Here is a 27,928-nt window from a genome sequence, read left to right as displayed (position 1 = left end):
TTTTGAAATAAAATGTCTTTCCATGCAATAATCGATTAGTAGAGTAAACCAGACATAGTCGGACACTTTTCAGTTTTGAATAGCTATAAAACTGTATGAGATAAAAACAATTTGTTTCTTACTAATCATTTCTAAGATCATTATAAACAAATACAAGCTTTTGTAATTAAAAAAAAATGATTTTCTACGGTTTTTGAAGGTGGTTGACTACTGTCGTATATTCTTACTTGTTTATTTACTAATTTTTTTTGTAAACATGATTGGTATAATAGTTTTGTAGGACCATAAGGAACAATCACACGTGGAAGACTACTGTCTGGTTTATTCTAAACACAGTTTTTCTATAAGAATATCAAATTGAGACAAAAAAACGTTTGATTCTTTTTTGTCTCGATTTGATAAGATTAAAAAACTGTGAAATTATAGAAAAAATAAAAGAACAAGCAGTAGTAAAATAAAAAAAGAACGAAAAATAGTAAAAGTAAATAATATGGAAGAACAAAAGATAGTTGAAGAAAAAAAGAATGAAAGATCAAAAAATAGTAAATAAAAAAAAATAAAAGAACGAAAATAGTAAAAAAAATTGTCAACTTATGCGACAAAATGAAATGAAAAGATGGGGCATATGATGGCTTGCATAAGAAGTAGATAATAAGCAACAATACTGAAATCTTAAAACTCATGATCCCTTTTATATGCATGCTATCAAATTACAAACAGTTCCTAACGTACAGTTGGAATTTTATTTGGAAAAAAACTGTAACGCGAGGGAGAAAAAGAGACAGAGTGAAAGGTGAAAAGAGAGACAGTAACCGCATCCTCTCAACGTTCAAGTTATTGTGGAACGGTCCCTACACACATAACGTGTAGGGTTGAGGCCGATTGGAGGGAATGGTGAACATGAAATTGGAGGGAGAAGGATGTACTTCCGCCCCTGAAAACTCTTTCCGTTCGGATGCACTGAGTAACGTTCTAACGATGTGCAAGTGGGTAAAGTGTCAGAGAGGCATCGATCCTGCACAACTATTCAATCTGCTTCTGTAACAATGCATTCTTGTCAGATTTTCATTTAATTGCTTATCTCTAGTTATAGTGAGCTGTTAATAAAAGTTTTTTTCTTCTCTTATCATCTTCCCTTATCATCCTTTTAGTTTATTTACTTCAAAACTGTAACGTAATGTTTACATTTACCATATTTTCTTCACCTTCCACTAAATTTTGTCAATTTTTATCTAAACAGTAAAAATAAAGTCTTATTTTAAGGCAGCATGGCAGTCTTAAATTAAGGTATAGACTGCTAAATTTACTCGATTTTGAAATTTTAAAAGCAAAAAATTTTAATTATAAATTATAATTTAAACAAATAACAATTCAATCGTCCTAATACTAATTCAAAGTAATCAAATTTCTAGTAAATTATAATTCGAAATGAATATTTTGTGTCGAAACAAAAAATTTCGTAGGATTGATAATGGAAAAAAATGTATTTGATTCAAATAACCGATTGACTATTATTAATTTTATTAAATATTTACTTGAATCAAATAATATTTTTTGGAGTCAATTAAATGGTATATTTGAACCACTACACTCAGAGAAATGGTATATTTGTCTCAGAACCAACTAGACTTTTTATTTGTTTGAAATAAATTTTATTTGGTTTAAATAAAATTTTATTTATCTCAAATATATGTTTTATTTGTGTCGAATAAAATTTTTATTTAAAAGAAATAAAAAGTCTAGTTGGTTCTGAGACAAATATACGTTTATTTAACTCAAATAAAATATATTTGGTTTAAATAATATTTTTCTCTGGGTGTAATTTCAGTATTTAAAGTATGTAAATACCATTTAATTGACTCCAATAAATCTAATTTGATTCAATTAAATATTTAATTGTTATAATAATCAAGTAATCGTCTATGGGAATCAAATAAATTTTTTTCCATTGTATCAATATTGATTTCTATACACCCAGAGAAAATGTTATTTAAATCAAACCAAATATAATTTATTTATTTGTTTTAAATAAAAATTTTATTCGACACAAATAAAACATATATTTGAGCCAAATAAAATGTTATTTAAACCAATTAAAATTTATTTGAAACAAATAAAACGTCTAGGTGGTTCTGAGTCAAATATATTTATTCCCTGTGTGTATGATAATCAGCCATCCGGGAAATAATATAAAAATATGAATAAAAATTCATTCATAATGAAACGGAATTTTTGTCCATCTAGAAAAAAACTGCGTTGAAAACACAAAGAAAGGAAAATTGAAAAATTCAAAGAAAATAGTTTTCTTTTAAAAATTCCTAATTGAGGCGTTGGAGAGATGAGGAAGGCTGGCACCTTTTAAATACACATACATATGTAGTTTCTGTGTCTCTCCCTCGAGGCCTTGTGTCTCTCTTTAAAAAAAACAGGTAGAAAAAAGATGCATACACAGGTGGTCGAGCAATATGCCTGATGTTGGGTAGCGATACGACATAAACGTGAACGTCGGTCAGTGTCTAGTGCACGTTCTCAGAGCTCGTCAGTTATGTTTTCGATACTCACCTTTCTTGTTGTGCAATCACCACGTGGAACGAGCCCCTCATTACAATGATTAACAAAAATTTCGCCACTTTCTGCTAATCTACTGAAACAGTTCGCGAATAATTTTCCCAGTGTCTCTGTGGTGTTTATGTGTATGTGTGTGTGACAAGTGAAATAGTAATCGAATTTAGGAAAAAGTGCGCGAAATTTATACTTACACAAAGTAAACATTCGTTTGCTATTCAAAACGTAATAGAAGTCAATTATTATTAATTAGTAATTAATAATTCATTAAAAATAAAACAAATAAAACAAAATTTGTTTTAAACAAATTTTTTAAAAAAGGTCTCAAGAAAATAATTTAAAAAAAAAAGGTTTTTGTTAATGAAAACAATTGTTTCATTTTTATTGCACGATGAATAACAAAATAAATAATTTATGTTTATGTTTATGTTTTTAATTCGATTTTTTATTTACTTTTATCTATTTAGTTTTTTACTTACTTTATTTATTTATTTTATTAATTTCCTTTTATTCATTTATTTACTTAGTTTTTTTATTTATTTATATTAGTTAAAATAGTACTCAACAATATAAATAATAAAGTAAATAGTAAAAACGAAGTTTTGGCATTGCACATAATTTCGTAGTGAATGGAAAGTTTCTTATATCCACCCAGAGAAATGTTTTATTTAAACCAAAAAAAAAATTAATTTGAGTCAAATAAAAGTATATTTGTCACAGAGCCTACTAAATTATTTATTTGCTTTAAATAAAAATTTTATTTTAAACCAAATGAAAATTATTTTAATCAAATAAAATTTATTCTCGACTTTATTTATTTGAACCTATAATAAAACTTTTATTTTATATTTCATTTTTAAATACAATTTTTTTTTGAGTCAAATAAAAAAGTATATTTGTCACAGAACCTATAATGAATCATTTATTTTTTTTAAATTCAAATTTTATTTAACGCAAATCAAATTATTTCGAACCAAATAAAAATTAATTTCGCCAAATAAAATTGATTTGAATCAAAAAACATTAATTAAAACCAAATAAAATTTTTTAAACCAAATAATATTGAATTGTGCAAAAAAAAAATTAATTTGAGACAAATTTAATTAAACCAAACAAAATTTTTTTGTGTCAAATAAAATTTATTTGAGCCAAAAAACATTAATTACAGCTAAATAACATTTTTTTGAATCAAATAATATTGAATTGAACCAAAAAATTTATTTGAGCCAAATAAAATTGATTTAAACCATAAAAAAATTTACTTTTGTCTACTGAATTATTTATTTGTTGTAAATAAGAATTTTATTTAACGCAAATAAAATTTTTCCTGAACCAAATAAAATTTATGTGTGACAAATAAAATTGATTTGAACCAAAAAGAAATTGATTTGAACAAACAAAATTAATTTGAGCCAAATAAAATTTATTTCAACTAAACAAAATTTTATTTGAGCAAAATTAGATTTATCTGAGCCAAATTAAATTTCTTTAAACCAAATATAATTTATTTGAATTAATTAAAATTTATTTGAACAAAATGAAAGTTTTTGAACCAAATAAAATGCACCTAAAACAAATAAATGGTTAAGTAGACTCTGAGTCAAACATTTCTTTTTAGAAAAATTAGGGACACAAATAATTACCAACTAACTAATGCAAATTGATTTTGAGATTTGGTTTAAAAATTAATTTTCACTTTGAATTAACATTTTTACTGTGAATTAATTTTAAAAAACAAATGAAATTCCAAAATAATTTAGATTCAAATTGTAACTAATAGCAATTTTCGGAAATAATTTAAATGCAAGTAAATAAAAAATAATGGAAAGTTCGTAAATAATTTAAAAGAAAGTAAATAAAAATTTAATGAAAAATTCGCAAACAATTTAAAAGAAAATAAAAAAAAAAAATGAAATGAAATATTCTAAAGTAGAAATATTTCTTGGCTTGACAAAAAAAATAATAGAATGAAAATCGCAGGACCCCTGATAGAGATATGAAACGTTTTTTTCCCTACTCAGAATTACTTTTCGTATATATTTACGAACCAACCATTTTTGTTCATGACAGCTCAGAAATTGGTCGAAAATATATTTTTACCCCTCCCCTTGAAACAAAACAGAAAAGGGAACTTAAAGGGAAAATTTTTCAAGAGAATAGAAAATGCTTATAGCTGAAAAATGTGTTACATCTCGAGAGGAATTCTAATACTTTGGAATGACATTATCCAAATAAGAAATTCTCCCTCTAAAAAGGGGATAAAATGCAGCAAAACTCTTCACATATTTTACGAGACCAGTTTATGGATACATTGTAAATTTTGTCCTCCTATATTCGAGCAAAAATTGACAAAAAAAACTCAAATTTCATATGCATTCACTTTTGAAAATATTTTCTTGTCACACATAAATTTTGGTGGGGAAATTTGCTGCTTTTTCTTTTGTTTTCTCTCTAACAAAATCTAAACACATTCCACACGTATAATTCTATAATTTATTTATGAGTGGCACACAGTACATAATAGTAGTTTAAGTAGAAAAAGAGCAGGATGTTGCCGAGAGGGAAATGGGATGGTTCGGGTGCAAGAGGCGGCCTGAAATGGTGATGGTGTCGCCATACGGTTGCCGCATAACAATCATCATAAAACGATTATCATAAATACGTATTCGCTTTTTCAATCTGTTGAAACTTTTCTCAATGCCAAATTTTCCCCTGGTCTCTAAATTTCAATTCGTTCGAAATAACTAATTTTATGGTAAAAATTTAGTCACTTATAGTGCTTTTAGATTATTTTTAAATAGCTAAAACTTTTTGTTTCTAATTCGATTAGTCAAATTTGACTATACTTTCATTATTTATTTATTTATTAATAATTAATCATTTTTAGTTTATTATTAGTTTTCTTCTACTAATAATTATAGTTGTTTTCTCCTCATAATTAGGCATTTTCTGCTAATAGTGAAACATAACAAGGTAGTTGTCCTTAACTTACTTTTATTTTGTTAGTAAAATTCAAAAATTTACATATAAATAATATTATAATAATAACATTAATTAAATTCAATTTAACATTTTGAGGAAATATAAATTTGTTATTTTAAAAAAATGGTTTAAAAAATTCAATGTTAAGTTTAAAATGTATTGGAGTAGGAAAAAAAGAGAAAACATTTAGAAGAACCAATAAAATCAACACAAAAAGACGAAAAATTTAGTGTTGGCTGCCTAACCCCACGAGTACTTTTTTAAGAAAACATCCACAAAACCCGTAATATTAAAAATATCGCAATTCCATTAACCCCATCGTCTTCAGCACTAAATTCTGCATTAAAAATCACATTACAAGAATTTTATTCGTGTAACTCTATTAACTAAAACACCAAAATATCTCTTAGAAAAGTTACATCCAAAAAGTCTGTTTTCATAAATGATACTGTCATTGCTAAACTGCTGCAGCAACAATGCCCATCTGTTAGCAACTAAAGTAAACTACCATAAGCAGTCTACATTATCAATAGCGCACGATTTGAAAAAATTATGCAGAAATAAGAAGCAATTGGCTGCCTCGCCCCGTTCTCCTCTATTTCATTAAAAAATTTTGAAAATGATTGTTTCTCTAAAATTTTAATGCAATTATTGTTTGGATATTGCTTTTTTTAATAAAATATTTTAATTTAATATTTTTAAGCTAATTATTAGTAATTTTCATTTTCAAATTTTTATTTGAACATTTTTTTTGAAATTTTTTGAGAATTCAATTATTTGCAAAATTTGCATAGAAAATTAATTACAAATATTTACTATTCTGTACGAGTAAGCATTATTTTTGTTTTGTCAATGTAACTAAATCTAAATAAATAAAAATGCAGTGTAAAATTTAATTTTCAAAAACTTTAATGAAATAATAAAAAAATCAATTATTTTCAATAGAATTTTACAAAAGTTGAATTATTTAAAAACTACTGATTTATTAAATTTGTAATTTTTAATTACATATTTCGAAAATTTTATTATCCTCAAAAAATTAAGCAATAATAATTTTTGAAAAATTTGACTACAGTTATTTTTCGCCCCATAAAAATGGAAAATTTAGTTTATACCAAATTTGTTGGTATTTTGTTATAATATTTGGAAAAAAGTAAAAAAAGTCATGGTCCTTGAAAATTGGTTCAAAAAAATATGATTTTTTGGAAAATTGTCGAACATAGGCCGAAAAGTCATACATTATCACCCAGAGAAAAATTTTATTTAAACGAAATATAATTTATTTGAGATGTAAATAAAACTGTTATTTGAACCAAATAAAATGTTATTCGACTTAAATAAAATTTTTGTTTGGACCAATTAATAAAATTTTATTTAAACCAATTTTATTTAAAACAAATAAAAAGTCTAGTTGTCTTAGAGTCAAATATATCTTTTTTTTACTTTTTTTCTAATTGTTGAAGCAGAAAGTTAGACAATCTGTTATTAACAATTATTTATTTTTAACAAATTAAAATTTAGAGAATACATCGTGCAATCAAATTTGAAACATATCTATAATAAAAATTCAATGTATTCGAATTTTCAATCTTGAAACAAAATAGATTTTAATTATCTCACTAGTTTATAATAAAAAAGAATTTTCAATTACAAAAACAAATTCTTCTCATTCATTTGAAAAATATTATGTCGTTGCCAAAAAATCTCAATTCACCAATCTAAGCAATTTATGAATACGCGATAACTGGGTCAATCAATAAAGTCTGCTTGGAAAAAAGAAGTTAAACATAAAATAAAACTTGCCGAGTAGAAACGTGACAACGATAATTAATCTTTTACATTTTTCCACAGTAAACATGCAAGCTGCGAAAACGACAATAAAAAATGATCGATGAAAAAAAATTTCAAAAACTTAACACGCATCAGACAGTAACAAGTGAGCATTAAAAATGGTGATTACCAGTGCGACAGGAAATCAACATTTCGCCGAGACAGGATCGAAATTACGACGATCCAGAAGATTGTCCTCAACAAGGGGATTAGCTCCAAGAAAAGTTAAGAATTCCATTCCAGATACTCGAATAAAACCCGATCTCAATCAGAAATTGGGATTGTGTCCAATAGTCAGTAAAAATGTGAATGATGAAGATAAAATGAAGCAAGTACATGATATGAATTGGGATCTCAATGAAAGGATAAGTCTCAGTAGTGGTTCGACTACCGCCATTGATGTCCATCCTAATCACGACCAACTCAATGACGATAGAGGAAAAACGAATCCCCCAACAAAATGCAGAACCAAATCCGCGATTCAATCAAAAGATCTCGATTTGATGAACGTGTCCGGATTTCCCGACGAAAAGAAAAATTACAAGTCAACAATCGATTCGAAAATCGTCAACAAAAGTCAGAGAGCAACCTTTGATGATGATAATAATTTGCCAAAGAGAGAAAAAAACAAAGAGGTCATCAGCACTGCACAAAGAAGGTGGATCGCTGCCAAACAAAAAGTCGACAGGACCAATGAATCAATATCAAAACGACTTGAACTCATTCACGAATTGAATCAAAAGATATTCTCCAATTGCGAGAAGTTCCATCGAAAGAATAAAAAATCCGAATTCAAGGAGAATTTGGAAAAGGACAAAAAATTCGACGACAATCTCAGAAATTTTCAAATGTACTCAAAAGTGATGCCAAAAAAAGTGAATCAAGAAAGAAACGCTTTGTTTAAGCAGAAAGTCGACATTAATAAATTCACCTTCTCGAAAGATTACTGCGAGAGATTGTTGTCAAGTCAAAAAACAGAGGATCCGAAAAAATCCGAATCGAGTGATAATTTCAGTTTGGCCATAAGACCCGAATTCGTCAAACATCAAATAGAACTTAATAATTTTGACAATAAACTCAAACCGATCGATGAAACATCGATTATCGAAAATGGGTCAGACGTATCGCGTTCCGTATTTTATGTCGCGAACGATTACCGCAACAGTCGAGTCAAAGAGGAAGTCATTAGATCAGAGGATCGTCTTCAAAGTTCCCGTTTATATCCGGAGTCAGACTCCAACTTCCAAAGAGGCAGCAGCACTTATCGGAGTAGATTTAATATCCCAAATGGATCACCCACTCGGGAGCTGGCACAAGAAGCGTACAATCATTCAATGTCCACCAAACAATTGCAAGAGTCGTTTCAAAAATCGTATACGGAATCGATTCAGAAATCGTTTCCGGAACCATTTCCAGAATTTAATAGAAATGGTAGCAGAGAAGCAAACAGAAGTAGCAGTAGAGAATCAAACAGAAACACCAGCAAAGAACCAAACAGAAACAGCAGCAAAGAATCAAATAGAAGCATCAAAGAAACAAATGTAAACAGCAGCAAAGAAGCAAACAGAAACAGCAGCCAAGAAGCAAACAGAAATAGCAGTCACGAAACAAACAGAAGTAGCAGCAGAGAATTAAACAGAAACACCAGCAAAGAACCAAACAGAAATAGCAGCAAAGAAGCAAACAGTAATATCATCAAAGAATCAAAAAGAAACTGCAGCAGAGAACCAAACAAAAAATCGAAAGACACAATCAATATGACGAAAATATCGAGTAAGGAAAAAATCCTTGAGGATGAAATTCTAAAGAATTTGAACGACACTATCGGCAGTTTTGACACTGAGAAAAATAATGATACAGCAAGTTTAGATTCAATGGGGAAAAGTGAAAGTTTTAGCACCGATTCGATACAAAGTTTAAGTCCGATAACGAGTTCGCAAAGTGCTGTAAATACAACGCTTCAAGAAACGTTTAATTCTTCCTGGGATTCGGGAGTTAGTGTTGAAGTTGGATCTGGCAGTGGATGGGTCCGAGTACATACAGGAATTGAAAGCAGTTTAGTTTATCTCACTCTGGAAACAACCTGTAAAGATGTTTGCCGAGATATGCTACTCGGTGACGAGTTGTCACTTTTCGTTCAGGTGAGCATCACTTTCTGTTTTTTAATAACCAAAACTTTTCTTCATTGAAGCTTCTAAACTAATCATCAAATTTAAATTTAATTTTTTTTAAATAGAATAACATCTAATCTAATATCAAAATTAAAGTGCAAATATTTATGCATGTTGGCAAAAAAATTGTAATAGCCAAACAAATTTTCAAACAAATCAAATTCATGCAAATGAATCGTTTGTGTTAAATAATATTCTGAAAAATCTCTCTATTGATTTTTAAGCCATCCTAAAAATCAGGGACAGTTACCAAACGTTTGTGTTGAGTTCGTGTTGTGTTCAGAACACAACTCAATTTGAATATTGAAATTGTATTGTGTTCAGAACATAAGACAATTCAAATTTTGAAATGTGTTTGTGTTCGAAAAAACACATTTGCTCAAACACATGTGCCGAGTTCAATTTACTAATGAAATCTGTTTGTGTTCAGAATACAACACATTTCAATTTTTTGAATTGTGTTGTGTTCTGAACACAACACAAACACACACTTGATATTTGTGTTCATTTGTGTTGGAAAGAGTCCCTGCTAAAAATTGCCAGGAAAAAATAGTTTGCTAATTTCACATTCCGTTCGTAATTACATATGGTACAAAAAAACATAAACTTTTTTCTTGGTTGTTCAATTTATTTCTTGAATATTTGAGTAAAATCGGAATTATTAATTTGAGTTCCTTTTTCGTGACTGCTCTCATAGCTCCGAGAAAGAGAAAAAGAGAGCTTTAATGACTCGAGAACTTTATAATAAGATGGTTCTTTTCATAATTTTTTCGCGACATCTTTTGATGAATATTTAAAGAGACTAATGAGTTTTTCAGATTTAAGGATTAAATTTAATGATGCTCTTGGTTAAAAAAAGAAGAAAATCTTGCATTTTAAACGAGTTTTTAAATAAACTCGAAAAAATTGGCTTTTTTTTCTTTTTTAAAATTTTACAATTTTTTACTAAATTTCCTCCAAGTGGAAAATAAATTTTTAAATATCAAACTCTAATAAAATTTGAAGCATTTTTATTTTTACATTCTGTTGCATAGAAAATGAACAAAGAAAATAAAATTTGCCCTTTGAGAATCAGAGGCGATAACAGATTAGCACTTTAGCAATGTGGATGAAAATCTGTATAATATTGGTATATTTGCGAACTGATTGTATTATTATATACTCGTGAGAGATTTCTGATCATCGGCGGATATAGATAAAGCCCTTAATATAAGCGGAAGGACAAAATAGCGTTAACTCGATTACTGAAAATCTAGTCAGAATATAGAAAATTCTCCAGAGAATATTCCCTGATTTTTTGCAATTGGATATTGAAGATCGGAAAGTTTCGAAAAAGGACGTGATACAAGCTGGAAAAGCGATGAACAAGGAAAAATACTTGATGTGAAAGAGGAAAATGACTAGAAATGTTAGCGGAAATGTCGCGAACATGGACATTAATGATGTCTGAAAAACTGATAAATTCTATAGCTAAATATAATGGAGGAATTCCTTTTTTCAGTAAAAAAAATTTCTTTTCATTTCATAAATTCTTTTTGATAAAAGTAATCTGTTTAATAGAGCTTATTTAGAAATAATTTATCTAGAAATAATTAATTTATCTATTCAAATATCAATTTTAATTTTTGAATAATTTCAAACTCAAAATTTTAAAAATTCAACTTTAATAAAATTCTTTCAAACCATTCAATTATTTTTAATCAAATTTAGTAAAATTATTAATACGAATTTAATTATATATACAGTACAATTTTAATTCAATTTAATAAAGTTTTTCAAAACAATTCAATTATTTTCAAAAAATTTAATAAAAATTCTTATTTCTTCGTAAAGAGATTAAATTATTTCCAATTCAATTTTTTAATAAAATTTCTCAAAAAAATTAAATTGCTTTTTAATAAATCTTATTAAATTCTATATGCGAATTACATTATTTCCAATACAATTTTAATTAAATTTGTCGAAAAAATTTGCAATAATTTAATTATTTTCTAATTTTAAATTAGTAAGGGAGACTGGGGCTAAATGTTAAATTTTGCAAAAATGTGTTTTTTTAGGTAATAAATCTGCTTAGATGCAAATGTAAAAAGATCAATATTGGAGGGCAACTTGTCCTCAACAACTTTCAATAAAATTTCCAATATTTTCGCGCAAAATACATGTTTTGTCCTATGCCCCATGCTGGGGCTAAATGTTAAATTCTATTATTTTCTAGCAGGGACCGCCACCGACACGATGTGACACGAAAATCAGTATCGTGTCGGTATCGTGTCGACGCCCGACACGATGCATCGTGTCGAGAAAAGTATCGTGTCGCGACACGATACGATACCGACACGATACGAAATTAACGTGTCGCACATGTTACATTAAAAAATGTTTTTTATCAGCACATGACGCATATACGGCTATCTTGTAAAAACCAAAATATATATATTTTAAGTTGCGCAGTATACTACCACTGCACTTGCACATGCGCAGTAGTGGAATTTAGTATTTATTGCTGCGCAGTATGCTACAACTATATGTGAGCATGCGCAGAAGTGCAATTTAGAAGTGATTGTTGCGCAGTAATCTACTTTAGTAATTATTGCTGCGCAATAGTCTACCACCACACTTGGACATGTGCAGTAGTCTAATTTAGTATTAATTGATGCGCAGTAGTGTAATTTGGTATTTATTGCTGCGCAGTAGTCTAATTTAGTATTATTTGATGCGCAGTAGTCTAATTTAGTATTAATTGATGCGCAGTAGTCTAATTTAGTATTAATTGATGCGCAGTAGTTTAATTTGGTATTTATTGCTGCGCAGTAGTCTAATTTGGTATTTATTGCTGCGCAGTAGTCTAATTTAGTATTAACTGATGCGCAGTAGTGTAATTTGGTATTTATTGCTGCGCAGTAGTCTAATTTAGTATTAATTGATGCGCAGTAGACTAGTTTAGTATTAATTGCTGCGCAGTAGTTCAATTTACTATTTATTGCTGCGCAGTATATTAGACATACATACTGCGCAACAATTAATACTAAACTAGACTACTGCGCATCGATTAATACTAGATTAGACTACTGCGCAGCAATTAATACTAAATTATGTTACTGCGCAGCAATAAATATCAAGTTACACTACAGCACATGTCCAAGTGCTTTGATAGGCTACTGCGCAGCAATAAGTACTAATTTGCACTACTGCGCATGTCCAAGTGTTTTGGTAGGCTACTGCGCAGCAATAAGTACTAATTTGCACTATTGCGCATGTCCAAGTGTGGGAGCAACTACTGCGCAGCAATAAATACTAAATTGCACTTCTGCGCATGTCCGCCATATTGAATTTGTTACTAAGTTACCTAAGTTATTATATGAAATGTAATTACATAAATTACGTAAGACATTTAGGGGGTATGGGGTTCTGCAAATTCTTACAAACAATAAAAAATGTCGCTAATGTATGTAAAATATCTTACATGAGGGGGAGGGGGGGGTAAATTAAAAAAATTATCTTATGTAATTTATGGATGGTCCCCAATATTATTTTGTAATTTTGTATAATATGATTGTCCATATGTCATTTAATTGATTCGGCTATTTATGTAATGCGATACGATACGAAAATCTGATCGTGTCGGTATCGTGTCGCGACACGATACTTTTCTCCGTGGCTGAATCGTATCGTGTAGCGACACGATACCGACATGATACCTTTGCTTCGTGACGGTCCCTGTTTTCTAGCCTGCTAAAACTACTTTTTGATAGGTTTTAAGTAGTAGATAAGTTAAAGTAAAACAGGTAATTTAGTTAATAAAACATCTGTGTTTATTTAACATTCTAAAGCTTTAGAACAGTTATAGAGTTAATAATACTTGGGGCTTGAAACTGAATACTTGGGGGTTTTCGGGGTCGCTAAATCTGAATAAAATTTTTAAAATGGTTTAAATTCCCTTGAAACTTATATCAAATTATTGTAAGTGATGTCATTATTTATATAATCTTATTTATCTATTTCCTTTTTAAAAAAAATTAATTCTTTCAAATACGGACATTCGGATTCAGATTCAGCGACCCCAAAAACCCCCAAGTATTGAGTTTCAAAGGGATCTAAACAATTTTTAAACTTTTGGTCGCCATATTGGATCCGCCATTTTGAAATTCTTATATCTAACATTAAATTCAGATCCTGCGATCAAAAATACTATAGTACACTCTTCACGGAAAGAAAAAGTCCGTCAACCATTAATGGATTAGTATATTACTTTGAGACGGGACTCTTTTTCCGTTGATGGTTACTTAACTTTACTTAACGATTGAAAACGAGTCATGGATTGATTAGAATGCCAGTATGTGACCAATTGTTTTAGATTTAATGCTGAATTGATATCAATGGCTGTTTGAATGTTTACGAATCATTAGTGAAAGTTTGTGAAACGTTATAGTTGACTCGTATTCTAAATCGGCGCTCTTCACTAGCGCATTGTTGCGCAGTGTACCGATGCGCATTTCTTCCGGTTTCTCTATAGTCCATGTGTTTTTGCTGTCTGCTATACATATCCCTATATACTATTATGTGTAATGTGAATATTTAACTTAACTAATAATTTGCAGTTGAATTGCGTCTAGAAATTGACCTCGATGAAAATATATTTTCTTTTATATTTCTCGCTAATTAAAAAGTAGTTATTAGTGCAAAATCATTTCTCACAAGTTGTGAAAAATTTTGTTATTTGGTATATAAGAACAGTTTGCTTCTAAACTTAAAGTGTTATAAGTGTGCGTTTCTACGTGTAGTTATTATAAGTGCGAAAATGTGTTGGAAAATGTGTTGGTCTAAAGCGTCTAAGAGTGTAAATAAAATATCGGAACTGTGCAACGAAAAAAATGTGTTCATTCTGTACCAAATAGTGTCTAAAATTAGGGATAATTCTGAAAGAAGTTGAATTTTTTGAATGCTTTTGATAGTCATAGAAAATTTAATAGACAGTTTTCTAAATTTTAGTGAACGAGTTTTATATATTGATGACAGTTTTCTATATTTTAGCAAGCAACTCGTCACTGATTGTGACTCAAAGTATGTTATGCATTCAATGATTTTGTGTCCCGTCTCAAAGTAATATACTAGTCTATTAATGATTGACGGACTTTTTCTTTCCGTGTTGAAAGTTGAAAATAAATTTGATTTGGTACATTTTTTTAAGATGCTTGTATACACAGTTTACGATGGAAATACTAAAAATTACTTTTTTCAAAAACGCACCAATGGATTATTTTAATTTTTGTTGCAAAATACTCAGGGAGGTCTCCAGTGTTGGAATCCACAAAAAAATCCCATTTCTCAGTTGAAATTTTTTATCATTTTAATTCTTTAACTGAAGAGAAATAATAATAATGATTAAATATTTCTCTAAAAAAGACTATTGATGTTTCGAATAATTGTATAATTAAAATAATAATAATAATAATAATAATAATAATAATAATAATAACATAATAATACAAACATTTTTTTGTGTATCGAATTTTTTTAAAGTAAATTAAAGTATTCTTTAGGGTCAAAGAAAAATTAAAGTTCTTTCTAGAAATCAGGGGAAAATAAAATCAAAATTAAGATCCATATGCACGAGACCAAAAAAAAGAGAATTTTGAGGAAAATTCGATGAGGTTTTAAATTAAAGTTTAAAACTTTAATTTACCTACAATCAGACAAAATGGATATCGAATAGTAATTTCCAAAAAAGGACACAAACAAAAGCAAAAAAACATCTAGTTATTATCTCTCAGGATGCACTAGGGTAGTTTGATTCTGTCAATATTTCAGATGTCTACTCACATTACATACGATTTTCCAATATCGAATAGGCAACCATTCTTTCTATATATCTCACAAAAACCAAGAAGATATCTCTGAGGCCAAAACCCTCAGGGTCCTGGTCCATCGATCTGTCTGTGGAGAAAAAGAAATCCTCGAACACACTGGAAAATGTTGCCCGATAACGAACAAACAACTCCCCTTGCATTCAATAACGACTCAACTTTAGATAGGAAAACAAATTCCCAGGAATCGACGAGGAGGAGGCCACAAATGAGATTCATCCCTTATTTTTCACTCAACTATTTTTTTCCGAAAAAGAAGAAAAATAAATAAAAGGAAAAAAAATCCTTAGAATTTTTAATTAATAATGGAATTTTCATTTCTATTATTTCTAGAAAGTTTCATTTCTAACCAATATACACTAAGAAAAAAATGCTATATCGAATCAATGACATTTTGTTTGTCGCGATAAACGGCATATTCAATACCCTATTGAAAATCCCCATATGGGAAACCACATGGGAAACCACATGGGATCCTATGTCAAAAACCATGTAAAACCCTACTTCCATGAAGGAAACCACGTGGTTTACCATGTGGTTTCCCATGTCAAACCATATGGGAAATTGAGACAGGATTTTAGTTAGGAATAGACATGGGAAATTTGAACAGTTCATCTATGCATAAAACCATATCAAATCCCACATGTTTTTCCCAGTCAAATCCTAAACAGAATCCCATGTGAAAAACAGTATCATTTATTTATAATTATTTTCCCAAGTCAATCCCCAAGTGAAAAACAGTATCATTTATTTATAATTATTTTCCCCTGTCAAATCCTAAACCAAATCCCATGTGAAAAACATAATCCGCCTTATTGAATATCCCTACATGGGAATCCACTTGGAATTTTACAAGGGAAATACATTTTCCTATGTGAAATATTTCACATAGGATTTTATATGGGAATTGACATAGGATTTCATGCAAGATTTCACCTAGGATTTAATGAGACATCACAAAGTATTTTATTAAAGATCCAATGAAGAAATTTTCAAAGGATTAAAAGTTATTTAATAAAAAATTAAATAATAAATAGTATTAGTGTTACAAGTCATCAAAAAAGTAAAAAAACGATCATTTGAAACACGTCCTCTCTGCTACAGGTTCTCAGCTTTTATATACTTCCAGAATCGTCTCAACAGCGAGAGAAGTCACTTTCGTTACCTAGCGGTGAAAGTATAGGAGCGACAGTAATCTTTAACATTACTAAGGAAACCATGTGGAATACCACGTAGGATTCCATGTGGTTTCCTACGTGGGGATTTACATGGGATTTTACTTAGGGATTCATTTGGGAATTTATTTCTACTTAAATTCCTAAGTAAAATCCCATGTAAATCCCCACGTAGGGATCGTATTTAAGTAGAAATAAATTCCCAAATGAATCCCTAAGTAAAATCCCATGTAAATCCCCACGTAGGAAACCACATGGAATCCTACGTGGTATTCCACATGGTTTCCTTAGTAATGATAAAGATTACTGTCGCTCCTATACTTTCACCGCTAGGTGGCGAAAGTGACTTCTCTCGCTGTTGAGACGATTCTGGAAGTATATAAAAGCTGAGAACCTGTAGCAGAGAGGACGTGTTTCAAATGATCGTTGTTTTACTTTTTTGATGACTTGTAACACTAATACTATTTATTATTTAATTTTTTATTAAATAATTTTTAATCCTTTGAAAATTTCTTCATTGGATCTTTAATAAAATACTATGTGATGTCTCATTAAATCCTAGGTGAAATCTTGCATGAAATGCTATGTCAATTCCCATATAAAATCCTATGTGAAATCCCTTGTAAAATTCCAAGTGGATTCCCATGTAGGGATATTCAATAAGGCGGATAATGTTTTTCACATGGGATTTGGTTTAGGATTTGACATGGGAAAATCATTATAAATAAATGATACTGTTTTTCACTTGGGGATTGACTTGGGAAAATAATTATAAATAAATGATATTGTTTCTCACATGGGATTCGGTTTAGGATTTGACATGGGAAAAACATGTGGGATTTGATATGGTTTTATGCATAGATGAACTGTTCAAATTTCCCATGTCTATTCCTAACTAAAATCCTGTCTCAATTTCCCATATGGTTTGACATGGGAAACCACATGGTAAACCACGTGGTTTCCTTCATGGAAGTAGGGTTTTACATGGTTTTTGACATAGGATCCCATGTGGTTTCCCATGTGGTTTCCCATATGGGGATTTTCAATAGGGTACCGTTCGAATACAAATACTCTTGGTTTAATAACATGTGCTGTTGATTATTGCACTAGATTTAAATTCATCTTGTAAATTATTATGACAGAAGTTATAGTGTTGATAGAAAATGCTATAATATCATCAGGAAATACATTTCGTAGGTTTAATTAAATCAATTCAATAGCATGTACTAGTGATTTCATTTCTATTTTATTTTCAATCAATAGTAGGTACATTATGCTATCAATTTTAAAGTACATGAGCATTGAATTTATAGCATTAGTTTCAATTATCAAAACTGTTGCTTTTCAAAAAAAAATGTTTTAAGAAATAAACATATCTTTGCTAATTAATACCTATTTCAAATTATTACCTATTTTTGTGGTTTAAGGGCATCCGGGAAAAAATAATGGTTTCGTGATAGACGTACTCTCATTTAAAAAGAAAAGAATATTTTGAGTCGGGATTTTTTGGTAAATATATATACACTGAGAAAAATGGATATTAAGCCTTATTATCTAGATATTAATGGTCAATATCTGTGACAGTGAACTATGTAAACATCTTAGATGTTCAAATTTAATATCTAAGATATTGGAAAAAGACTTGTTCAAACATAACCTCACATTTACAGATTATACTTTTTAACATCTGAGATATTAAACCATAACATCTGGATCATATGCATTAGCATTTTTTCTTAATATCTAGATATTAAGATTTTTAATATCCAGTTTTCTCAGTGTAGAAAAATGCTCTGGGACCCGCGGCGCTCAAATAATTTATAAAAATTTTGATAAATAATAATTGAAAAAAATTGTTTAAATATACGGAAAAAGGAGGTTATGAACGGTTTGGTATAGACGTCTCATTTTGAGAGGATAAAATATTTCCGGTTCATATTTGGAGGGGTGATAGAGGGAGACTCTGCGAGGAGCGGTCCTCTCCGTTTTTGCAATAATTTTGCGAGGAAATTATTTTATTAACGATTGAAAGTGGAGTAATTTGAGGTTCATACATTTCCTTAGTTCAAGTCGCGACCACTTCCGAGAATTGGCGCCACCTCCTTGACCACTGACACATAGATCCACTTGTCTGTGTGCTCACCGCCATATTGTATCTCACTTTCGCCAAAAATCCAACTTTTGTAATTTCGTTTTTCAATATTTATTTCAAAAATTACTTGCAAATTTCGAGAATATTCTTTATCATGAATTCCCCTAATTATCATGATAAATTGGAACTAAATATCTCTAATTATTTAGGAGTGATACGACACGCGGGAAAACACTTTTTGGGGTCGATTTTTTCCGGTTAAAACCGCTTGTGAGAGAAAAAATTAAATTTTTCAAGTAGATATATTCAGTGGCAAAAAAGTGTTTAATACACGGAGAAAAATGGAAAAATGATTTATGCAGTCAGTGTAGTACTCCTTTATAGAATAATATGTAACAGGTACACACTATAGTATTAGAAGTTTCATAGCTCAACACTTTGGGACTCAACACAAGTTATCCCATTCATCAGCTTAAACAAGACTGTTTATATAGTCTAAGAGGGAATAAGAGTATAAAAAATTGGAATGAGAAATTACTTTCTCATGTAATTGTTAAAAGAACGCGGCAGTGTACAAAACACAAGTCAATAATAGAAGCGAATATTAAACAACTAGTACTCAGTCCAGTTCTTTCGAAAAATGAACGCAGTGCACATAAAGTAGATACCTACTCGAAAACCACAAGTTATTCTCTCTCTCTCTCACACTAATGGTCGTTCACTTATTTTACTGTTTCACTTACTCTTACTACTCTCAACTATTATGCAGTGCAGTTAAGTTCATTAAATTATTAAATATTGCTGTGAGAATAATTAATTATACATTTCATTCAAGGTCAATTCACTATTTTGTACACGGAAAAAAAAGAATAATCAAATTTACCATGAGGAGTGTCAAACTTGAAAAAGGTTAAGAAAAAATTAATGTTTTTTATTTATTTATTATTAAATTCTAATAACCGTATCAAATTTAAACTAGTTGACAATATTATTTATTCAATATTATGAATATTGTTGACATCCATATACTTACATTAATTACAAAGTAAAATCGACGCATATTCTAATTTATTTCATTGGTAAGGGATGTTTCTTAAATAGGAAATTTCCCCCATCGATTGCGTAGCCGAGAGGCTTAATGTAAAAGCGTGCGATTTATAATTAAGATATGCGTATATTTAGTTGTATGGTTAGGTAGGTGTTCAATCCCGTATGATTGTAAGATTTTCCGATGCATTTAGTTGTTAATTGTAAGTATGAAAATGTGGGAAGAATAAAACTTGTGAATTAATGAATATGAATGTATAAAGAGTGCATTTAACATATTTTTATTTTTTTTAATGATTGGTTATTGTTTTTTTTATATAAAATTGACGAAGTGAATACAAGGAAACACTCGTTTCGCGTCGCGTCGGCCATTTATTTTGACAGGTTCCGCGCCTGCGTTCCTTTATTGTGAAAATTTCGAAGTAGGGGACTGAGTCCAGTTTCTCTACCCAGTGAGAAATTGCCAATAGACTTTAATCGGTCCAATATCGGTCCAATATTGGTTGCCGTGCTGGGCGCCGATTGACTCCCAATATTGGACCAATATGGGCTGATGCTTGGGATGTAACGGCATCGCCAATCATCGGTTGTCAATATTGGTCCAATATTGGCCGAATATTGGCAACCAAGAGAAAAAAATTTTTTTAAATAAATTTTTTTTAATTAAATAATAATAATAAAAAATTAATGTTTATAATTTTTGTTTAATATATTTATTTGTTTAATTATTTATTTTTAATAATTCATGTAAATAATAAATAATTTATTATTTATAAATTATAATTATTTAAAAATGCAGCAACTATTAGGAAATAATCGAAATAGCATTCTGCAAAAAAATTCTATCATTGAAAAATCAATGATAGGCGAGAGAAATCCGCGTCTTTAAATAGATTCGCAGATGATAGACAAGAGATATCCGCGTCATTAAACGGATTCGCAGATATACTCTGGTCTCGCGACGAATCTATCGATACTTATATACACTGGAGTCGCCGTGTCAGTTGCGAGAACGGTTACAGCGTCCCTCTTTCGGCAGAGATAAGAATTGTCACGTAAACTGCGGGTATAATAAGGCGGTCGGTAAAGCGATTTAGCAGTTTACGTGACAATTCTTATCTCTGCCGCAAGAGGGACGCTGTAACCGTTCTCGCAACTGACACGGCGACTCCAGTGTATATAAGTATCGAGAGATTCGTCGCGAGACCAGAGTATATCTGCGAATCCGTTTAATGACGCGGATATCTCTTGTCTATCATCTGCGAATCTATTTAAAGACGCGGATTTCTCTCGCCTATCATTGATTTTTCAATGATAGAATTTTTTTGCAGAATGCTATTTTCTAATAGCTGCTGCATTTTTAAATAATTATAATTTATAAATAATAAATTATTTATTATTTACATGAATTATTAAAAATAAATAATCAAATAAATAAATATATTAAACAAAAATTATAAACATTAATTTTTTATTATTATTATTTAATTAAAAAAAATTTATTTAAAAAAATTTTTTTCTCTTGGTTGCCAATATTCGGCCAATATTGGACCAATATTGACAACCGATGATTGGCGATGCCGTTACATCCCAAGCATCAGCCCATATTGGTCCAATATTGGGAGCCTTTATTGGACCGATGATCGGTCTCTTGGCTCCCAATATTGGACCGATATTGGACCGGTGAGAAATTTCTCACTGGGTACTATGCACACTGCAGCGCGCCTTATAATCTTCGCCTGTGTTTCAATGCTTTTTACAGTGACATTTGGAACTAAGGCCCTCTATACACTATACGCAATACCCTAAGATGCTTGATGGAAATGAATTAATGTACTTTTACTGGACTGAGTCCTGTTTTTTCAATATTGACTCCCAGTTTTTCAAAATCCATTTCTCTCCGTGTACAGTCAGGTCTCGCTAAGTATCGTCACTGGGAATTTTTTGGGACCTTCTGTCTCAGTAAGTGTCATTGGCCTAAGCCACGCCCCTTCAGTAAAAGTTGTCATTTTATTGGTTTATGTTTTGGCAAAGTCGATTTTTCGCATTGGAGAGGGTAAAAAAAAGTGGGGACAGGGACACTAGTCGGGTTCTTGAACGACGACTTTTTGTGAGACAAATAAATAAACGACACTTTGCGAGACCTGACTGTAACATAATTACATTATTTTATAAATCTTCTTTAGACTTTATTAGGGTTCCGTACCCGGTAGGAACCCTATTAAAACGGTTACGGAAACCCATGTAGAAATTTCCCTACTTGTCCCTACCAAATGTTGGATTCTGATTAGAACCATCCTAGAAAATCTACTCTAGAAAAATCTGTCTAGAACCTCGCTAGATTCTGACTAGAATCTCTAGTCTACAAAAACTAATCGGTTTCCAATCAAATTCTAGTTAAAGAATTATTATTACTAATTTTGTTTTATAAAGAATTATTATTAATTGATATTATTATTTATTATTTTAATAATTTAAATAATTTAATAACTTTATAATTTTTTAATTTAAATTATTATTAGATTATAAAGAATTATTATTAATTGAAATTATTAGATAATTCAGACTAGAAAAACTCACTAGGACCTTATTGATTTCCAACTAGCGACAAACTAGTGTACAAGTAATATACATAAATTGTCTTTCTATAAATAAATATTTTTATGAATTGTCAAAAACATTTTAAAGTATAATTGCACTTACATATATTTTTAAATAATTATTTTTACGGATAATATTACAATATTTAGGTAATAAAAATTAATTATACTCACATAATTAATATTTATTTGTGTCTTATTCTTTTAATTTACTTATTAAATAAAAGATTTTTATTTAATAAAATTGTTTTATTGGAATTTTATGTAAGAATGTTCTACAATATTAAAAATTGGGTTTCAAATATGTTAAAAAATGAAATAATTAAATAGTATGCAAAATTTTTTAAAAAATAATGCTGGTAAAAATTATTTAACTAGAATTTGATTGGAACCCGACTAGTTTTTCTAGACTAGAGATTCTAGTTAGAATCTAGCGAGAGCCCTACTAGAGATAGGGGCAAATGGTGAATTGCTGCACGGGATGTTATTTAAGCGGAGGTGCTTCCAAGCTATCACGGCCGGGAGGTATGTGTATCCGACTGGAGTCCCCAAGGTCCAAGGTTCGATCCCCCATGGGCACGAGATTTTTCAACTCAAGTTTCAGGTTTTTCGTGTACAACATTCATTAATAATGTTAATATGAATGAAGAATTTAATTATAAATAGGTTAAGTTGAAAAATAATAATTTTTAAAAGTCAACTAGAAAATTCTAGTCGGGGCCCTATCAACACACAGCTAGTTTTAATACTAGTTCCCGACTAGATATTCTAGTCTATACCCCATCTGCCGACCGTTATGAAAGTAGTTGGGTTCTAACGATTTTCTCTAATCAGTTCCCCACTACAGATAGGGAATTCTGGCTAGGACCCCATAAAATTCCAATCTCAATTTCTGCATGGGAAATGACCATGTACCCCCCCCCCTAGCGCTCACAGTTTTTCATCTAGAGAGCTAAAAATTGGTACATGTATGTATTTTCACGCGTGGATTACAGGAAAAATATAGCGAAAGTGATTGGAATGGATCTTCATAGAGTTTTCTGCGAAAAACATCAAATTTTGGCCGTTTTTCGCAAAAAAAAGGCATGTACCCCCCTCTCCCTGGCGCTCACAGTTTTTTACCTAGAAAGTAGAAAAATATAGTGAACATATTTGGTATTGATCTTCATAGTGTTTTTAGCGAAAAACTCGAAAATTTTGAAAATTTAAAAAAAATGCATGTACCCCCCCTGGCGCCCACAGTTTTTTACCTGAAGAGCTGGAAATTGGCATACTTATGTATTTTTACGAGTAGATCACAGGATTGCTGGTTCTCACAATTCTTAATCTAGCATTGGTGCTATTGGACAAATAGAGTTTTTTTCTTTAGTGCACTTGAGAGGCTTAATTTAGAGAAGGGGACATTTAAATTTGTAGGCGTAGCATTTTTAACCGTTATTAGTCAATGCAGTTCGATTCAAGTTCTTGATCCAGTTAAAAGCATCTGCTTCGCAAAAAAAAGAATCTCGAGTTTCGCACTCGGAGATCAGAGGAAAGCTTTTATCGGATAATCCAACCTTTGACGTTACCGGGCTCGTTTCCCTTCAAATAAACGCACCAGAGACATTTTACAAGAAGAAGAAGAAGAAGAAAATTTTTATCTCTCTAGAATTATTATTTCTTTTTTCTTACAATTTTATGCAATGAAAATTTTCAATTCGACGGCAGTTTAAAATAAGAGATTGTAAATGCATATTTCTGGCTGGATTAATTAACACATTTGGTTCAAATAAATACTATTTAGTTGAAATAAATTCTGTTAGGCTTAAATAAATTTTGCTTAAAACAAATAAATAACATTTATTTTATTTATATTTTATTAAAATTTAAAATTTAATTTAAAATTGCATTTATAACAAATAAATAAAATAGATTTTATTTTAATTAATTTAGTAGGTTCTGTGACAAAACTACTTTAATTTGACTAGAATAAATTTCAAATAAAACATTTTATTTGTCAATAAGAATTTTATTTAGTACAGAAAAACATTTTTGTTTGAAGCAAATAAAATTGATTTGCAACAAATTTTAAAGTACAAATAAAAAATAGTAGGTTCTAAGTCTTTTTCTAGATATGTAGGATGAATAAAAAAAGCTGCTTTTGATAGTAAGAGATGCTTTTTTCACTCTAAAATATCGACTAAATTACATAATTACATGGGTAATCAGTAATACGAAATATAGTTGCGAATATAAAGCCCAGTGATTAGCTATGCTTGCGTTTCTCACACGAATTTTAACCACGATGATTTAACTTTTAAACAACTTTAATCTGCTTAACGAGCCAGGAAAATTGCTGCAAGATATCGGCAAACTGGTTAAGCCAAAGGAGAAATAGAAACATAAAATAAAGGCGGAGAACGATTTTTTCTCAAATTTTTTTCCACTACTTTCATTATTCGCAAATAAAAAAAACAAAATTCGATTTAACAATATCTACAAAAAAAATTAAGTAGGGAATATTTTATATCATAAAAATAGAACTAAAATAAGACCAAACATTTAATTAATTTTTTACTATAATTTTTGACTCTTCTAGGAAATTAAAATAGAAACAATAGAAAAGCAAATAACAACAATTTTGTTTGCTTTTCTATTGTTTCTATTTTTATTTTATTTTATATTGTTCTTATTTTTTGTATTTTTACTATTAATTATTTTGTAATAAAAGGCTTAAATTGTAGAAATTTCATTTGGACTAAAATTTTTGCTTAACATTTTTACTGATCCGAATTATTTCCAAATAATATAAATATTACCTTATGAAGTCCTTTAGTCCGCATCCGATGTCCATTATCTCCACAGCTCCAATACTCCACACAAATGATAATTTCCATTGCACAAAGCACTCGCGATTTGAAATGTTTCGAAATTTCACAAATTTCAATAAAAACTTTTTTTTAATAACCTTTAAATGCCAGCGGTTTTAAATAATGCGAAACACTCCAGAAAGACATATAGGAAATTGTTCAAAATTGCAGTGACCGCGAATTTGAAATAAAATCGATAACTCCCGAAATATTGTACAAATGTAAAAAATTTAACGACTGTGGTTTAAATATAGTGAATCCGAACACTCGCGAAAGTATCTGAAAGAATAAAAATAAAGAAATTAATTCTAATGTTTTACTTCAAGAAATTATAACAGATTTCCCGTGTAGAAATGGTGGTCGGGTTCTAGTGGGGACCTCACCAGTTTACCCCATTTGAAAAAGGGCTCCAACTAGAGAAACTGGTGGGGTTCTAGTCGATTTTGTCACGCTCTAGTTGATAGGGCCCCGACTAGAAGTTCTAGTTCACTTCTACCGGTTTTAAAAATTATTATTTTTCAACTTAACTTATTTATAATTGAATTCTCCATTCATATTAACATTATTAATGATTGTTGCACACGAAAAATCTCGTGCCTATGAGGGTTCGAACCTTGGACCTTGGGGACACCAGACGGATACACATACCTCTCGGCCATGATAGGTTGGATGGACTTCCGCTTAAAGTACATCCCGTTTGGAAATTCCGCCATTTGTCCCTATCTCTAGTAGGGCTCTCGCTAGATTCTGACTAGAATCTCTAGTCGAGAAAAACTAGTCGGGTTCCAATCTAATTCTAGTTAGATGATTCTTACAAGCATTATTTATTAAAAAAGTTTGCATATTATTTGATTACTTAATTTTTTAATTATTTAAACAAAATCTTTTATTTATTAAGTAAATTAAAAAAGAATAAACCATAAATAAATATTAATTATGTGGATATAATTAATTTTTATTAACTAAATATTGTAATATATTATTTATTATTATATTATTTATTATTATTATTATTTATTAAAACAATTATAGTAAATATAAAAATATAAAAAGTAATGTAATAAATTAGTTATGTTTAATTTTTCAATAACGTTATAGATATAATTAATTCATAATATTTTGAATTTTAGGGAGTTATTATTCATCACTCTTATTTAAATCTGCATTCCTAATGATAGTTAATAATAATTAATTATGACATTATTGAAAAATTAAACATTACTAATTGCAGTGCTTTTTATATTTACTATAATTATTATAATTATATTATTCAATTTATTATTGTAATTATAATATTATAGCATCTTTTTAATTATTATTAAATACTTGCATTAATTGTGAAAAACATTTTAAAGTATAATTGCACATACATATCTTTTTAAAAAAAAATTATTTTTACGAATAATATTACAATATTTAGGTAATAAAAATTAGTTATACCCACATAATTAATATTTATTTATGTTTTATTCTTTTAATTTACATATTAAATAAAAGATTTTTATTTAATAAAATTGCTTTATTGGAATTTTTTGTAAAAATATTCTACAATATTTAAAATTTTGTTTAAAAAATGTTAAAAAATTAAATAATTAAATAATATGCAAAATTTTTTAATAAATAATGCTAGTAAGTTTTTCTATCTATTAATCTGAATTATTTATATCTATAGAAAGATAATTTATGTATGTCATACTTGTACACTAGTTTGTCTAGTTTGAAATCGATAAGGTCCTAGTGAGTTTTTCCAGTCTGAATTATCTAACTAGAATTTGATTGAAGCCCGACTAGTTTTTCTAGACTAGAGATTCTAGTCAGAATCTAGCGAGGTCCCTACTAGAGATAGGGACAAATGGGGAAATTTCTACACGGGTTATTGTTAATGAGAATTTGTTTAGAATCAAAATGTATTGAAGGTCTGTAAACTATTTAATTAAAATACTAGCGTCATACTCCTCGCTCGCTGACGCTCGCTCGGAAGACATTTTCTTATTAATTTCTACCATTATTTATTTCTATCATTAGATCCCATGCCAGGATTTCAATAGTTACTTTTATTATATCTGCATTCCGTTGCCTATAGGCATCAATGGGTTAATGTAAAAAATCTTATCCTTAAAGCATTTTTTCAGTTAGTAGATTGGATCTAATAAATATTGCTTTAAATCAATTAGGAAAATTACTTGATTCAGTAATGCATGGATTTTGATTCAAATAAATATTTATTTGCATCAATAAAATAATTTTTTTAAAATAACTAAATATTTATGGGACACTCCGCACGTCAACACGGACAGAGCTCTAAACAAAAATTGCTTTGATAGATTTAAACGTTCTAGGGCTTAAAAGATTTCTACATTCATGTACTTTAAGATGGCGATAGGTGTTTTTTGCAAATTTTCATTTCCGATGCCAATAGAGCTGTCAAAAGTCAAATGGTCCAAAAATTTCAAAATACTTTTATGAATTAAAAGCAAAAAACGAGGTAAATTATTCTGTAACTCATTCTTTAACAGTTTTTTAAGGTCCCCGAATATAAATCTAAAGTTTTTTTTTTAAATCTAAAATGTCGGATCCAATATGGCGGACAAAATTCAAATTTTATCAGATTCGATTAAAACTTGTTACTCGGTGGATTTTAGGGTCGCTGATTACGAATCTACACTACCGGTAAAAATTGAGAAAACATCCATTTTCAGGTGATTGAAAAACATTTTAAAACATAAAATGTATGGAAACTAAAATATTTTGCT

General features: G+C 29.5%; 1 protein-coding gene across 3 annotated transcripts in view; it reads left to right on the top strand.

Moving 5' to 3' along the window:
- The first annotated feature begins 2,508 nt into the window (after nt 1-2,508).
- The window catches only part of LOC122509876, a 296,814-nt gene continuing 271,394 nt past the window's right edge, over nt 2,509-27,928 (top strand). For 2 of the 3 annotated variants that reach the window (XM_043624181.1, XM_043624179.1), the window contains exons 1-2: nt 2,510-2,790; nt 7,399-9,518. In XM_043624181.1, coding sequence (XP_043480116.1) covers nt 7,497-9,518 — 2,022 coding nt within the window. In that variant the 5' untranslated portion in view covers nt 2,510-2,790; nt 7,399-7,496. Of the gene's footprint in view, nt 2,791-7,398; nt 9,519-27,928 lie in introns of all 3 variants that reach the window. The other variant, XM_043624180.1, reaches the window with a different exon arrangement.

The sequence above is a fragment of the Leptopilina heterotoma genome, unplaced genomic scaffold, assembly GCF_015476425.1.
Source record: "Leptopilina heterotoma isolate Lh14 unplaced genomic scaffold, ASM1547642v1 Lhet_63, whole genome shotgun sequence".
NCBI lineage: Eukaryota > Metazoa > Arthropoda > Insecta > Hymenoptera > Figitidae > Leptopilina > Leptopilina heterotoma.
This window is presented reverse-complemented; position numbering and strand designations above follow the sequence as displayed.